At 43.1% G+C, this 15,831-nt stretch overlaps 8 protein-coding genes across 8 annotated transcripts; 5 read left to right on the forward strand and 3 right to left on the reverse strand.

Annotated features, from left to right (window-relative positions):
• Window positions 1-2,354: 2,354 nt before the first annotated feature.
• BO70DRAFT_216086 (cystathionine beta-synthase CYS4) lies at window positions 2,355-4,384 on the forward strand. Its single transcript, XM_025538691.1, has 4 exons — window positions 2,355-2,754; window positions 2,840-2,874; window positions 2,947-3,623; window positions 3,678-4,384. Exons 1-4 carry the CDS (start codon window positions 2,495-2,497, stop codon window positions 4,293-4,295), a joined length of 1,590 nt encoding a protein of 529 aa, XP_025394153.1. The 5' UTR covers window positions 2,355-2,494; the 3' UTR covers window positions 4,296-4,384.
• A 468-nt stretch (window positions 4,385-4,852) lies between these two features.
• BO70DRAFT_433680 (signal recognition particle receptor subunit beta) lies at window positions 4,853-6,587 on the reverse strand. The gene is made up of 2 exons (XM_025548436.1): window positions 6,144-6,587; window positions 4,853-6,028 (listed from the first exon to the last, which is right to left on the reverse strand). Exons 1-2 carry the CDS (start codon window positions 6,354-6,356, stop codon window positions 5,282-5,284), a joined length of 960 nt encoding a protein of 319 aa, XP_025394154.1. The 5' UTR covers window positions 6,357-6,587; the 3' UTR covers window positions 4,853-5,281.
• Window positions 6,588-6,771: 184 nt separating this feature from the next.
• BO70DRAFT_383606 (putative beta-1,6-glucan biosynthesis protein (Knh1)) lies at window positions 6,772-8,361 on the forward strand. The gene is made up of 4 exons (XM_025545590.1): window positions 6,772-7,176; window positions 7,241-7,341; window positions 7,421-7,823; window positions 7,881-8,361. The coding sequence occupies exons 1-4, from the start codon at window positions 6,964-6,966 to the stop codon at window positions 7,980-7,982; spliced, it is 819 nt and encodes a 272-aa protein (XP_025394155.1). The 5' UTR covers window positions 6,772-6,963; the 3' UTR covers window positions 7,983-8,361.
• Window positions 8,362-8,494: 133 nt separating this feature from the next.
• Window positions 8,495-9,896, reverse strand: BO70DRAFT_303275 (glutamate 5-kinase; the record flags this gene model as incomplete). The annotated part of the gene is made up of 4 exons (XM_025539783.1): window positions 8,495-9,331; window positions 9,389-9,484; window positions 9,537-9,647; window positions 9,702-9,896. Coding segments are annotated over 4 exons (1,239 nt in total), but the record flags the coding sequence as incomplete, so codon positions are not given.
• A 290-nt stretch (window positions 9,897-10,186) lies between these two features.
• On the forward strand, window positions 10,187-11,504 carry BO70DRAFT_347342 (mitochondrial inner membrane protease ATP23). The gene is made up of 3 exons (XM_025541585.1): window positions 10,187-10,481; window positions 10,561-10,820; window positions 10,885-11,504. The coding sequence occupies exons 1-3, from the start codon at window positions 10,253-10,255 to the stop codon at window positions 11,110-11,112; spliced, it is 717 nt and encodes a 238-aa protein (XP_025394157.1). The 5' UTR covers window positions 10,187-10,252; the 3' UTR covers window positions 11,113-11,504.
• On the reverse strand, window positions 11,227-12,862 carry BO70DRAFT_367118 (aurora family serine/threonine-protein kinase). The gene is made up of 3 exons (XM_025544504.1): window positions 12,621-12,862; window positions 11,606-12,562; window positions 11,227-11,554 (listed from the first exon to the last, which is right to left on the reverse strand). Exons 1-3 carry the CDS (start codon window positions 12,714-12,716, stop codon window positions 11,417-11,419), a joined length of 1,191 nt encoding a protein of 396 aa, XP_025394158.1. The 5' UTR covers window positions 12,717-12,862; the 3' UTR covers window positions 11,227-11,416.
• BO70DRAFT_391134 (TIP41 family protein) lies at window positions 12,818-14,519 on the forward strand (the record flags this gene model as incomplete). Its single annotated transcript, XM_025546211.1, has 4 exons — window positions 12,818-12,835; window positions 13,094-13,404; window positions 13,470-13,860; window positions 13,938-14,519. 4 exons carry the CDS (start codon window positions 12,818-12,820, stop codon window positions 14,049-14,051), a joined length of 834 nt encoding a protein of 277 aa, XP_025394159.1. The 3' UTR covers window positions 14,052-14,519.
• A 187-nt stretch (window positions 14,520-14,706) lies between these two features.
• Window positions 14,707-15,829, forward strand: BO70DRAFT_347353 (uncharacterized protein; the record flags this gene model as incomplete). The annotated part of the gene is made up of 3 exons (XM_025541586.1): window positions 14,707-14,841; window positions 14,903-15,245; window positions 15,273-15,829. Exons 1-3 carry the CDS (start codon window positions 14,773-14,775, stop codon window positions 15,827-15,829), a joined length of 969 nt encoding a protein of 322 aa, XP_025394160.1. The 5' UTR covers window positions 14,707-14,772.
• Window positions 15,830-15,831: the final 2 nt, after the last annotated feature.

The raw sequence follows: 15,831 nt of genomic DNA on the forward strand, positions 1-15,831 counted from the left end.
ATAAAAGTTATAGCAGATTTTAATAGAAATATTCTGCTTGAAATATACTATTCTTTTTATTATTACAAAATAATTAAGAATAAGACTAATATTTAATAAAAAAGAGAATAACAGTAATATAGTATAGATAAAAATAATAAAAATCACACGAAATAATAAAGAAATATAAAGAAAATAATTATAAATTACTAAAGAAATAATAATTATAAAGTAGAAGAGAAGAAAAAAGAGAAATAATATAAAAAATTTTTTTATTTATACTTCTTCGCAGAAAATCTATCTATATAAATATAACTAAATACTTATAAAATTATACAGAAATAGTATATAACTCTGTTTATATTATATATCCCGCAAGTTCTTTATTTTTTATTATTAAATTCCCACTGTTCTGAATTAAAAATATATAAAACTATTTTTAATACCCGAGTCAGATAGCTTATTCCAGCAAAGAAGAATATTATTTATAATAAAATAATCCAGCTATCAGAATAAAGATTATCAGAATAATATATTATAGTAATTATAAGAATTATATTATCGGGATAATATATTATAATAATTATAAGAGTTATAAAATTATTAATAGTAATTTTATATCTCTCTGATATTTATAAAATATTAATTTCTCTATAAGAAGCTACTGATTCTTCAAGAATCAGTCTATCTTATAAATATAGACTATCTTTATTATTATCAAATAAATACACAATATTTCATAATTGATTCCTTACCTAGTCGACAGGCTTTCTACCCTGACAAGTAGATCCTATCACAATAAACTAGAATAAAAAATAAATATTTATAAAAAAAATTTATAAAAAATTTTTATAGAATTTTTTATAAAAACTATAATATTATAATATAGATCTAGTATATTTTATTTATCTATTTTATTTATTTAATTTATTTAATTTATTTAATTTATTTAATTTATTTAATTTATTTAATTTATTTAATCTGCTTTATTTTAATAATCTAACTATCTATAATTTTCTTAATTATTTATTAGTTTTTAATTTTATTAATAGCTCTTTGAGCTATATTTTATTTATAAATCTAAGAATAATTTAATTTAGAAAAAATAATAAAATAAAAGCAGTATATTTATTTCTAATATTCTAATTAATAATTAATATATAGTTTTTTTAGTATTTTATAATATAATTAAGATATATAGCTAAAATAGAGTAATAATTATATATTTTTATATATATTTTTTATTATAAAAATAATAATTTTATAAAAAGCTGAATTTTATTAATATAACTAGAATTTTCTTATTATTTTTAATAAATAATAATAAAAAAGATATTAATTTCTTTTTTAATTATATTTTTTTAATTTAAAAAGCTTCTTTTTATATATTTTTAGATAATAATAAAGATAACCAGATTAATAATTATTTAATCTAAATATATTTTAATTATACTAGAGCTTAAAAAGATATAGCAGATAGATCTTAATACTAAGAATAATTAAAATAATTAATTATCTGATTTTTAGTTATACCGCGGTCAGATATAAAAATTTTCTTAATCTGATTATAATCTGGCGGTTAGATATAAAAATTCTAATTAACCTGACCTGACCTGGCTGTTAGCCACTCTATCAGAATATATAAACAGTCTTTATTTTTTAATAGATTAATAATAAAACTTATAGTAATATTTTTTATATCGAATTAAATATAGTTAATAATTTTAATAATCTTTTTTTAAGACTTTTATATAATTATTAGAGTGGTTATATCTAATTGTTATATCTTAATCTAATCTTAATAATAATCTAATAATTAGATTAAGATATAGGAAATTTTTTAAATTTTTAATTATATAGTTAAGAATAGATTAAGATTAAGAGATTATTTTAACTAATCTTAGCTACAGATTAAAAAAATTAAATATAATTAAAAGATTAATAACTTTAGATTAATTAATATTAATATATTTTTAGTTACTGTATAATCCAGATAAGATATTAATTAGATTAGTTATTAATTATTCATTCTTTTTATTTTCTGACTAGCAGCTAGTAGTCAGCAGTCTAGTAGATTCTATATTAAACATTAATATTAATTAGTTCTGTACTTAGTGCTTGATCACGCTGAGCTTTTTTCAGACCACGCCGAGCTGTAACCCCTTGATTTTTAAGAACAGGCCTGACGACCACGGATATGTGAGACGAGGCCAAATCACGTGGCGCGCATGGCATTACTATTCTTCCGGCTATCGTCGGGGCCTCGAGGGTAGAAGAGGGAGGGAAGCCACCAATCTGTTACGACAGATTTTGGTGCCTTTCCTCTCCTTCCTTTTTTTTCTCTCTTTTCTGCCCCTCGTCCATAATCACTTGGATGCCATCATCCCCTTTGTACCTGATTCTCGGGATAATACCTAATCGCAACGGTGCTTGGAAATCCTTCGCTTCGTCCGATAGTTGCACGTGAAACCCCTCGTCAGACAAAGAGCAGCTTTATCTTTGTCCGATTACTACAATGTCAACAGTTACCGCACCGGCCATCCCTCCTGTGGCCCTGGATACAATCACTCAGCACATCGGAAATACCCCATTAGTCAGGCTAAACAAGCTTCCGCGCAGCCTGGGGATCGATGCCACCGTTTACGCTAAACTGGAATACTTCAATGCCGGGGGGAGCGTGAAGGACCGGATCGCTTTACGCATGATTGAGGAAGCCGAGCGATCTGGGCGGATCAAGCCCGGAGACACTCTTATCGAACCTACCAGTGGTAATACGTACGCTATCCAGACCTCTGGTCTCTCTTCTGTTCACGCAAAAATGATCATAGAAAAGGTCCTAACTTCTGGTTTCTCCTGCTAGCGGCATCGGTCTCGCTCTGGTTGCCGCCGTCAAAGGTTCGTACTGTGTACATTCAGGGGTTGTTTCTCGGACTGTTGTGGGCTAATCCTCGGTTTCGTTTTTGGTAGGCTATAAGACTATAATCACTCTTCCAGAGAAGATGTCTGCCGAGAAGGTGTCGGTTTTGCGGGCTTTGAACGCAACCATCATTCGAACGCCCAATGAAGCAGCATTCGATTCCCCAGAATCCCACATCGGGGTCGCCAAGCGGCTTGAGAAAGAACTTCCAAACGCGCATATCTTGGATCAGTACGCCAACGAAAACAACCCACTTGCTCACGAGTTCGGAACCGCGGAAGAGATCTGGATCCAAACTGAAGGGCGAGTAAAAGCTATAATTGCCGGCGCGGGCACTGGTGGCACAATCACTGGGCTAGCTCGCGGTCTTAAGAAGCACAACCCCAATGTTCAAGTCATTGCAGCAGATCCTCAAGGGTCGATTCTAGCTTGTCCCGCCGCATTGAATGAAGAGTATGCCAACGAGCCTTACAAGGTCGAGGGCATTGGATATGATTTCATCCCTCAGGTCTTGGACCGACAGGCAGTCGACAAATGGTACAAAACCGCCGACAGGGAATCATTCCAATATGCTCGGCGATTGATCGCCGAAGAAGGTCTTCTCGTTGGTGGGAGTAGTGGAAGTGCCATTTCAGCGTTGGCGCAAGCTGCGAAAGACCAAAGTTTCAACAAAGATGATGTCATTGTCGTGATTCTACCTGACAGCATCAGAAGTTATCTTACTAAGGTAATGCGATCGTTAGTTTTCGGGTAATTGAACTAATATCCTGATTTGACTTAGTTTGCTGATGATGACTGGCTTGCTGCAAATGGACTTCTCTCATCGACACCTACTGAAGTTGCCCCATTTTCCTCAACATTACAGCCGCAGGGCCAGCACGATGACTTCGATAACTCTGAAGTCAAGAGCCTGAGATTGAAACCGATAACAACAGTTCGATCTGATATTCCTTGTGAGACTGCCATTGAGATGATGCGAGATAAGGGATTCGATCAGCTCCCGGTATTGTCAGCGTCTGGGAAGAAGCTTGTTGGGCTTGTCACACTCGGAAATATTCTCAGCCGACTGACTCACGGACGTGCTAATGGAAGAAGCCCTGTTGGGGGTGTTATGTTTAATTTCGGCAAAATTCCCGAAATTGTTACTGATCCTAGAGACATGGGGCTGGCCATTTCTGGGCGCGGGGACGCGAACCCCCATATCAGGAATCGGAAGTTTGTTGAAATCACCATGGATACATCTCTGAGTACCCTGAATCGTTTCCTTGAATGGAATAGCGCAGCAGTCGTCACAGAAAGGGATGAGCTTGGGGCAATGAAGCCGGTTGCGGTTGCGACGAAGGTCGACCTACTTACCTGGATGCTCCGCAATAGCAAGAATGGCGCACCGGATAATTAATAGCACGATCATTCGCATTGAATGCATTCCATATCTTTTTTCATTTGATCCAATTTGGTTCCTTTTGGTCAGTCTTTGTTGGCCGTCCCAGATGCGGGATCACGGAAAATCAGAGCGCTACGGCCAGGCCCTTGGACCTAAATATAATCGATCATTCGAGAAACAGGGGCATGTTCACCTAAGAGGACCAGCCCTCTGCGTGGCCCACCGACGCCTTTGCCTGGCCATTGTTTTGACCGGCGCGTCTTGGAGTGAGGACCCAAAGAGACCATAGTATTTGCGAGAATGAGACAACGCGATACATGTTACCTACGCTGCCAATTTTATTATGTGTAAGCCCGCTTGGCGGCCATTTGTGACTCCCATGTCTAGTACCTGGCCGTGAAGCAGGGTTTATATTGAGAGATATATCCAGAGATCGCCGCTTAGGCCTGGAGCAAGATGTAGACAGGATCCTTGTCCTTCCTCGAATCCATGACAAATACATTGTGGCAAAAGATACATGGTATTACAGTCATTACGACTACTTGAGCGAGAAATACCAAAGGGTCTAGGCAGTTCATTCAATACAATCCGGCGAAAACCATGACCAGGGAAAGAGGATATAATCATCAGTACGTCTGATTGGCACACTGGATAAACCTTTGTGCCGGGGTAGTCGGAGGTTCATTCATATTGGCCTAGAACCTTGGTGATCCACTCACGACAGATTCATCTACTTTGGAGAGGACTGGATGAACGGAGGAGCTCCTTGTAATTGCACCTGAAGATGGGAGAGATAGTTTCAAACTATACCCGAGTCATCTTTCAGTCAAGCATTTCACCAGCTCATTGTCTCAGAGCTTTCTTCGTCCCTTTTCCTTGTATGGGAGTCGGAAATTGTGGACAGCGTAGGATCATATTGCAAGACATTCCCGGTACTATTCCGACTCACTGCACGTATAGGGGCACTGGTAGTAACCCCGGCCAAAATCTAGTGTCGTTAATCACAGGCACTGTCCGATCCATTCCTCCCATTTCCTCACACCAGACTCAAAATTTCCCTTCTCATCACCCTTAACTGCGCCGCCGACAACGTCAACAACCAACCCGATATCCTTTTCCAAGCTCCCAAACGAAAAGCTATGTCGTGCGTCATTACTGCCCAGCATATCCTCCTCATCTTCATCAACTCCGGCATCGACACTAGCTTCCATCAGGCCCTTACTCCTGGACTTTCGAATCCTGTCAATCTCGGTTTCCAGCTTTTCGCGCACTGAGGCAGGCGGCAAGGCAGTGAAAAGATCTTGCTTGTTGGCGGCCACAAGCACGGGAATCTCCGAAGCTGTTTTCATTGGGGATTTTCCCTTTTTAAGAGCACGATTTTGGAGAATCAAAAGCACGTCATGAAGATAAGAGGCTGTGTCTCGCAGTGTCTCGGTCTCGGAAAGGGCTGCTGTGTCTACCATGAATAGAACGGCACGCAGTCGGGACTTTACATCATTTGTGGTCGACATAGATAAAAGGGTCGTAAGTCCCTGAGACCCCCGCAATTTCCCATGACCTGGGGTATCCGTCAAGCGGTACTTGACTGGGTTCTTGGAAATGTCCTGCAAGGACGAATCATTGACAGACCGGTAACGGTTTGAGGCAGTCGAAATTGAGGCGGGAAGGTTGACAATGGCTACAGTGGACGTTTGCGACGTATGTGTGAGTCGAGAGTCTTTCCGGGTAAGAGACGTTTTGGCTTCCAACTATCACAAACAATGGAATCATCAGCAACAGTATCAACTAAAGAATAAACCAGGACGCCAATGTTGCAAGGAGGGTTGCATAATTGAGTGTAAAAACAAAAGAGACGATACATACGAGGGTCAGAAGAGCAGTCTTACCAGCCCCACCAGGGCCTAGGAGTAAGAAATTGCTGGACGGCGGGGATGCAACCGCGCGGTAGAATATCAGATGCAGCAGCACAGGAAGCCCAAAGGCAATAAAGACGGCGACAGCAATAGCGATGGGGTTGCCATCGAGCAGGCCAGTCACTATCCCCTCGAAGGATGACCAGTCCCCCTGAGAACGCATCTAGCAATTATGTGCCCGTTGCTATAACAGCAAAAGAAATTTCAATTCACCAAAAGCGAATGGCTGGGCTGAGTTATAACCACGTAGTTAGGAGATGGTTTGGACGACAGCATTCATGAAGGTGCCAATCCGTGGATGCCAATCAGCCTAGGCGCTTTATCTAGTTGTTATCTTTCAAACGAGATACTATGCAGTACATAGGAAGGATGTACTAGGTAGTGGAGCAGTCCAGGGTTGCTCAGAGATTATTTACGGTCACCGGACAACTTGTCTCCGTACAGCCGTACAAAGTACGGAGTACTATTTGAATAATAATAATGCAGTGAGGCCATATTTAGTGCCTTAGTGCCTGACTGCCTGACTGCCTTGATTCCCAATCGGGAAACCTATGTATACTTCCGCTCCAAGCATGCCGCTGCATTGCAAGGGGTGGCAGGACCAGATGGGTGTCAGCAATCCCCTACCCTCTACTGTTTGTCCCCTTGGCCCGTCTCGCCTCATCTCCATAGACCCCATCTGTTGGTCATCAAATAGACATATGCACGGACACGTTTCCTTCAAGCTTTCTATGATTTCTATTTGATACAACCTCCCAGGTTTCTTCAAGATGAAAGTCGTGCGCGCGGTGCTGTTGGTTCTTTCGATCCTCTCTGCTAGTTTTGCCAGTGTGGAATTTATTTCTCCAGCAACCGGCACCGCCATCCAAGCTGGAGATATTGCCACAGCTCGTTGGAGAGACTCTGGCACATTACCTCCAATGTCTGAACTTGTACAGTACAGTCTTTATTTATGTGCGGGTGGAGACATGTCAGGATCCTATGTATGTATATGAGCAGAGCACGCATGCCTGGTGAGTTTATACTAATACTAAGGCTGTGTCACAGGAAGACCTGGTTCTCCTCATAAAAGATGCCGCTTTTGCACAGGGTGACTCGGTTTCGTTTAGGATTAATGCAGATGTGGGTGGGAATGATGCTAATGCATAGTAAGTTCTTTTTGGCTTATATTAATTCATGAAGGTCCTAAAAGGCTTCATCCATTGCTGACAAGTGCTATTTCTTTAGCTTTCTGAAGATGATCGCTTCTGGCCCTGGAATCTCGGTTGTTAACTATTCAGATCGCTTCACACTTACGAGTATGACTGGCTTATTCTCGCCATTAGTTTTGCAGGGGATTTATTCAGTCAATAATGATACTGGTGATTCTTTTGATGGCAATCATAAGCATGAAATCTTGCAGAAAAGGCAGGTTGATGGGAGCTACACAATTCCTTATCACCTGCAAACCGGACCTACAAGATACGCACCTATGGCTAAGAAGCCTGAGAGTACGATCCCTGCGAGGTCACCAACACCCCAATTTCCAGCAAGTGCATATACAATTGCTACGACTTATCTACCTCCAGCTACTGTTCAAGTTACGCTCTCCGCCTCTTTGACCTACTCTGTAGCCAGCATAGAGAACACCGTGAGTATACCAGATTTCAGCTTTCCCCTGTCTTCATCTATTTTTGTCACCCATCAGTACAAGAAAACGCTAATTAACATGGCTACCCCTAAGGCATCACCGGCACCCCATCCACATGATGTGCAGATGAAGCAGTTCTTAGAAAGATGGAAGGACTAAATCATACATATATATATAACTGCAAAGACCCCCAGACATTTACAAGGCATTGATGATCTTCCAATCCATTGCCTCAAAGATGCCTGGCCATTTCTTTCCAGTTTAGCATGTTCCTTATTCTAACAATTTGGAATTCCTAGTAAGTGGCCTATGTGTGGCATTTTGGCCTGTGGAATGTCTGTATACCTAGTCTCATGTAGTCCTTTATTTGTGGGTTGGCCCCCGTCGGCTTCTAATTACCCTTGGCAGTTCGCTTAACTTGCGAGGCTGCTACCAAGTTCCTCATGGCAGTGACTAGGAATTCACTTTTTCTGTTTCTTATTCTTGTTTGGCGCGGGGACATTTCGATTTCGCCTCTCCTTTTCCATCTACATCCACCCTATTACTGAATGGTTGAAATACCAATTCCAGGAAATATTATGTGGCTAAAATACATGATAGGGGTGATCGTTAAGATACTGTGTGTAAAATACTCTTCGATATCATTTTCTATCAATTGCCAATAATTCTATTTAATGTTGGGTGTTTTCATCGCTTCTTATCAGGGAAATGTTCTCTCGAAGAGCAACATATTCACTATCTGCATAACCGAGCAAAGTCTGAATCTGGGTGCTCCTATGGCCCTTGATACGAATAATCTCACTGCTGCCGTAGTTAACAAGGGCACGGCCAATCTCCTTCGGCTCTTGGCCATGATGAAGGAAATCACCATTCAGTGAATCAGGAGAAACTTTCCCCACGACAAAGAGTCGGACCGCTTCCTGTTGGGCGAAGTGACCGTCTACTCCTAGAACGCCAGCGGGAAGGAGGCTGGCTTTTTTTTGAAGAGCACTGTACGCTCCATTGTCAATATAAATAGTTCCACGTGGTTTTAGACCGTGAAGTAGCCAGAAGGACCGGGACTGTATTGGAGTTTCTGATGGAATGAATCGTGTGTGTAGGGGCGGCGGATGATGCAAGTTTGACTGGCTCGCCGATTGGTCGCCCTCATCTGTGACCGAGTGCGCCGGAATTGCCTGTTTGGTTTGCTGGAGGTAATTAACAATATCATGAATATTACCCGGTTTGGAGCTCTTGGTAATAATGGTTGTCACGCCCGCACTAGTGCCCAACTTTGCAGCCACGATCTTAGTGCCCATCCCCCCTGTTCCTAGGGAGGAGCCAGCGGACGAGACGTCCGCTTCCAATGATGATATATCAGTGACAACCTCGATAGGCTGCGCATCCGGGTTGTTACGCGGGTTAGCCGTGTAGAGGCAGTCAACATCTGTCATCAAGAAAAGGTAGTCGGCTTTCACCATAGCTGCTGTTATTGCTGAAAGTGTATCATTGTCGCCAAATTTAATTTCCTCGGGATGGTGTTAGGGGTTTTTTTTACAAAAGGTCAGGTTGGAAGAGAAACTCACCGAGACAGCCAGGGTGTCATTCTCATTGACTATCGGGATGACACCCATGTCGAACAATTGAGCAAATGTATTTTGGGCATTGATATATTGTGTCCGCTGCATACAAGTCAGACTCGTCGTACAGCCTCGGGGGTGGAGGAAAACTCACATCTGCAATGTCATTCCTAGTCAACAGTATCTGAGCCACTGGGAGACGAAGATGCGAGAATAGTCCATCCCAAAGACTCATCAGTCTGCACTGCCCGACAGCAGCCAACGCCTGGAATCTCGCAATTAGTCGCCATAACTAGGCAGTCCATAGTACAATATGTACCTGTATGCGAGGTAGGTATTTTGGCCTCTCATCAACATCCATCCTTCGTAATCCTACACCGACAGCACCAGAGGACACAAGAACAACATTATGGCCATCTCGGTGAAGTTTGGCGGCGGTCTCGACAATCAGGGTAAGTATAGATAGTATAGGCTCATGAGTATTCTCATCTACTATAGAGCTGGTCCCTATTCGTGGTGCAGCTTTGCATTAGTATTTCTGGGTGCCCAAGCCACTTGAATGCCGCACCTAGTTTTATGACGACTGTAAGGCGCTCAGAGACCATCGCGAAGTGAAATCCAAACGAGTCAGATATTCAGCCCTTAAGACAATCTGTTCCAAGGGTTTGCTTTAATATTGCAGGATTTAGTCTCCGTCTCGCCCACGGCTGTCTTGAGAATTGGCAGTGATGATCAAACAACATATGATTTTCCGGGGAATTTCTTGCCGCAACATACCCTTCACCGCCAATGCGGAGCTGGCGGCGGAATTGGCCTAGACAATCGACCTACTCTGTCTCTCCCCTTGATTATCCAAAGTTCCTGGCGAAGATGTCGTCGACTTCCCAATCCTCCAACAGCGGTAAAGTACCCGAAAATCGAGATACTGGATATATACGGGGAAACGATACCTGGACACAATGGCGCAATATCTTCGCCATCCTTGCGGGGAAAATGACAGATGAAGGGAAGGAACAATTCCGCGTTTCGCGAGACATCCGAAATGAGGCCACCGATTGCAAACGATGCGAAGACCAGCGAGACTTTTTGTTTCAGTTTAGTATGGAATTCCTTTCCCTGTATCTGAAAGGGAGGCCTTTGCTCCGATTTGAACTACCACTAAGAATTACGCCCATAAGGTCCAATAATCCGTTATTTGAGCGACAATATTCGACAACTTGGGGGTGACCTGTCCAGCCATAACGTATATTGCCGTCGATGCACTAATCGAAAAGCGGGGGGGTTCGATCCGGAATTTGGTATTCTGCTTTGCGCAAACGAAATGAAGGACCAGGGACACTTGGAAGATACAATGGCCCATGAGATGGTCCACGCGTATGATCATCTGAGGTTCAAGGTTGACTGGGCGACCAATCTGAGACACGCAGCCTGTACCGAGGTAAGCAGCTACGCTGTCTGCGATAGCTGATTAAACTTTGAGGCTTTCATTAATCGAAGTGCAGATTCGAGCAAGTTCACTTAGTGGAGAATGCCGGTGGGCACGGGAGTTTTTTCGGAGGGGCCAGTGGAATTTTACACAACAACATCAAGAGTGTGTAAGAAGAAGAGCTATGTTGTCAGTACAGGCAAGGCCAGGATGCAAGGATGAAGCCCACGCGGAAAAGGTGGTGAATGAAGTTTGGGACAGCTGTTTCAGAGACACCCGCCCCTTTGATGAGATTTATCGATGATGTTACGGTGTTGACTATGCTCCTGTCTTGTGGTACACGAGTTTGAGCTCTATCATATTCAACGTATAAAGTGGAAAAGACATATATTGACACCAGTCAATAAACCTAGTGCTACGAAGGGCTGGGGACCACAAAGGATTAACTCGGAAATACTCAACTCATGCGTTGAAAGAATCTAGGCGAGATACCATATTGAAAAAAACACAGGTACACATTGAAAAGGGGGGGGATGTTAGGCAGAAGGAACTTGCGAATAGAGTGCACCTCTTAACACCAAATGCGCCTGCAATGCATGGAAACCGCATCATGGCTTAGATTCCTTGGATGATGAACCAGAACTCCGTTTCATAATTCGATCTTCTTTAACACAGTGTTTCAGGATCCAGGGATGTCGCTGTATTTCATCAAGTGAGATTCGCTTTTCCGGGTCAAGAACAAGAAGCTGTCTAATGTTAGTCATGTGCTTGGTCTGGAGCATCAAAGCAAAACATACCCTTTTAATGAGATCTCTTGCCTCAGCACTGACAAATGATGGAACTGCCATATCGGCTCTTGCAATCCGTCGTTGTGTCATCACAGGGGTATCTTCAAAAGGGGCCTCTCCAACAAGAAACTCATAGGTTAAGACGCCCAAACTCCACAGGTCGACTTTCTCATTGTAATAATTATCTTGAGAGCCAGGCTTCAGCATCTCGGGGGGCAAGTAATCCAAGGTTCCACACATTGTTTGTCTTCTGTTGTTGGGCGCATGAACACTCCAGCCGAAATCACTGATTTTGATTTCGCCATGAATACCGACAAGGATATTCTCAGGTTTGATATCACGGTGCATGACATGCTTCTTATGGAGATATTTCAGAGCAGCGGCCATTTGAGCAATGTATTGGGCAGCCTTCCATTCAGGAAATCGATGTTCCTTGCGGAGGTGTTTGTACAGCTCCCCCCGACCGGCAAATTCGAGAATCAAAAAGATCCGTTTGCTGTCATGGAAATGGCCATAGAGCCTTAGAACATTTGGATGACGCAAATTGCTCTGTATTTCAATCTCTCGCCGAACTTGCTTTTGTACTCCACCTTGCTGCAACTCGGATTTGTGCAGGACTTTGAGGGCGCACACAAAGCCGGAAGACCGTTCTTTAGCCAAATAAACTCGGCCAAATTTGCCCTTTCCTAAAGGCTTCCCAATTTCAAACATTCCAAGGTGTAATTTCTTTAGTGCCGGTTGTTCATAGAGTGGTGTTGGGTGGCGTTGTTCCCCATTTTCGTCTAGGTTGCGACTCGGCAGGGTATTATGGGAACCTTTTGTAGGGGATTGACCAACATTCATTGAATTAGCTTTGCTATCATTCGTATTTTGCAGAGCAAGTTTTAGCAGGTTAGATCGGCTGGAGGCGTTAAATTGCCCAGAAGCTCCCAGGCCTGAAAGAGACATGGTTGTAGAGAGGGAACTCTGATGGATAACATCAGCAGGCAGGCCCTCTACAGAAGAATTCATGTCGGGCCCATACCTTTGACTTTGAATAGCCATTGCAACTGTGCCCGGTGTCGTTCTCATCTTTGACAGAGAGGCGCTCAAGCCGCGCTTCGAGTGTCTTGGAGGCCATGAGGAAGATTGTAGCAACGGTGCTGAATGCAAAAACAAGTAGGTGGTTAACAATAAAGAGAAATCTCACACCTCTAAAGAGACATCATCAGTTTCGGGACAATGACCAGGACATTGGAGGTATACTAGGAAAGAGACTCGGGGAAGTTATGGAACAGCCACCAAGTAATAAGCTCCAGCGACGCTCGGATGTTTATCGGGGCTTGCCCCCTAGCGCATCACCCCAGCAACTGATCGGACCGCCTCTTTATCCGACGCCGCGGGGTATGATCTGGAGGATAATCACTCCGTACTTTATACTACTGGTATTAAAGTATGCGCCTGTCCCTTCTTCCGATCTTCGCTAACCAAGCCCACAGTATGATTTCATGTAGTCAGACGATACCAGCAGATATGGCGTCGACCGCACTGTCGTCTGGCCTTTTGAAGCCCAATTCGATTTCAGTCAAGGGCTTTAAAATTACTACCCAAAAGCTGCCCATACTTAAAGCGGATCCCATCGAAGATATGGCAAGGAACCTAGGAATCGCACCACCGGAGATGATCTTTGGCGACAACTTCATTACCATAGAACATCAACAGACCCAATGGCGAATAGCCTTCAACGCATTCGACGCATTAGACCGCGTGGACAAAACTGGCGCATCGATGCTGAAGGTTGCCTACTCGAAAGAATGGCAGAAAAGCAGGTAATGAGAAATCCGCAGTTGCGACATCGAGACGATCTTACTCATTGTGGGCTGACATCCGTTAGAGAAAATACCCATGAAGGAATCAAGGAAATTGTCAAGCCCTTCGATTGGTCCTACACTACAGACTACGCGGGTACGGTCAATCCTGGTAGTCGGGCATTTGTAGCAACAACAAAGCCCATTCCAATCGAACTCCTGAAGCGACCGGACCCTATACTATTTTACGACGATGTTATTCTTTATGAAGATGAACTCGCCGACAATGGCATTGCTATGTTATCCTGCAAGATCAGGGTTATGCCTTCAAGACTTTTGTTGCTTACGAGGTTCTTCATGAGACTTGACAACGTTCTGTTTAGACTTCGTGACACGAGAATTTATGTCGACTTCGATGAAATGGAGATCATTAGAGAATATCAATCGAGGGAGTGTGGGTATGAGACTGTCAGACAGGTACGTTTGCAGTATCCTCTAGTCTTATATAGCCACAACGGCCTGAGAGGCGAACATAATTAACCGTTCCTCTGAAGACCTTAGCAACGACCAGAGATGATGTGCCAGCCGTTATGAGAGATCCAAATAGACTTTCCGAAATTCTCCCGCTTATTGAGAAGCGCTTGGAGAGAGTCACACTTAAAGACTAATAAATTCTTGGTATAGCGGAGGCTCAATTTTGCTCATCGTGGCCAAACCTCAGGACGCTCGAGAATCTAGTCTGCTACAGGGAGCATAGTCTGGAGACCTCTCCAGATCTCCACATGATAGATCTGGAGTAAATTTCGCGTATGTGGGGATGTTCCAAACTCATTCAACGTGGCTGTGTATTGTTTTGTTCCACAAGAAAATACTGCAACTCCTGAAGAAAATCACAGTACATAGTAGACACACGCCTCGATCACTCCAATGGAGACGGAGTCCCATATCTATCAAAAAGGTCACTCGCAATTTAATCTGGCAGTATAGAATGACACTTTTGCTGATAGCCAACGCCAGTTTGAAGATCGTGATGGGCAAAGTTGTCTGCATTTTGTCTGATTTTATGGATGTCTTTGATGATTTATCGCACACTAGTTGAATCTAATAGTTCCATCAGATCTCACATACATGGTTACATACATACATACATACATACATACATACATACATACATACATATATATATATAATATATTTAACTACTATGTAGACTATATTGACTGTGATTAAGCCGCAGCTTGATAACAAACAGTGCAAACAATCATTGACCGCATACCTTCTAGAACGTCTCGACTGTGGAAACTACCCAATCAAAATATTTCTCTAGGAATATAATTCACTCATCAACCTACCTAGTCAGCGCGAATATTAAAGAATTTACACTCCATCATGAGTCCCCCCAGCACAATGAACTTTTGGCTTCGAGGGCTTTCCAAATTGCAGTGTTCTATGTCGCAGGTACGCCAAACGGGCCTCTGGTTAATTCCTATGTCACCATCTAACCGCGCAATCATTATAGGTGCAAACAGTCGAACAATTGCTTCGACCATCTTTAGCCTCGCACCCATGTTACTCATCGGTCCTGTCTAGTTCTGCCAGTCACAGTGCTCAGCAGCAACGATCACATTATGCCTTTTGTAAGCAGGGTCGTCGGAATTCTTCACAGCTAGCTCGGGCGATCGCGCCACGTCCTGGGACTGCGGCGGAAACTTATATCGCTTTTGGTTTGACACAAAAGCTATTTGAAGCCTGCTCCACCCAGGCAGACTATAGCATACCTCAGTTATCTCAGAAGGGGGCCCAAGTCCCTAAGACCGAGGCCGGCGAAGACTTGGGAGTAGGCCAGGGATGGTGGTATGAAGGTGCGTAAAAGTCATTCCTTTGATAAGGCCGTGCCACAAGTACAAGACTAACGAGCCTGCTGGCAGAACTGGGTCTCGCTCCCACATTTTCGACGTGGTCACAGGTTACTTTTCTTCACATGTACCTTCTAACGGTCCGGTTACGCGCGCTGCCATCACATGACAGTTTTCAGACATACTCCCAGCACCTGATCGATCATTTTTCACATGATGCAGAGCACCGCATGGATGTGCTTCATGGCTTGACAGGTCGTGCTATTCGAAATAAATTCCTCAAGGATCTCTTCATCCAATGGCGTGGTGTTCTAGCAGCCTACGACGAAGGCCTCGTCAAAGGAGATGCCGTTTTAGGAGCTGCCGTCTGGAGGAATCTGTGGAAGGCGAGTCATAATGGACCAGGCGCCAAAGATTTGGATTGGTCAAAGATAGCTCATGTCGTCGCATATATGCGAAGAGTGCTCTCTGAGCTCTCTCAGGTGAATGAAGCCGATCTGATTACTCAGTTGGGACGGCAAAAGAGCGGGAAACCGGGCATTTTCACCTGCTCTAACATTGACAGAAACATGGTGAATGGTACTCGCTGACT

This window comes from Aspergillus heteromorphus (assembly GCF_003184545.1).
Source record: "Aspergillus heteromorphus CBS 117.55 chromosome Unknown BO70scaffold_72, whole genome shotgun sequence".
NCBI classification, from domain to species: domain Eukaryota; kingdom Fungi; phylum Ascomycota; class Eurotiomycetes; order Eurotiales; family Aspergillaceae; genus Aspergillus; species Aspergillus heteromorphus.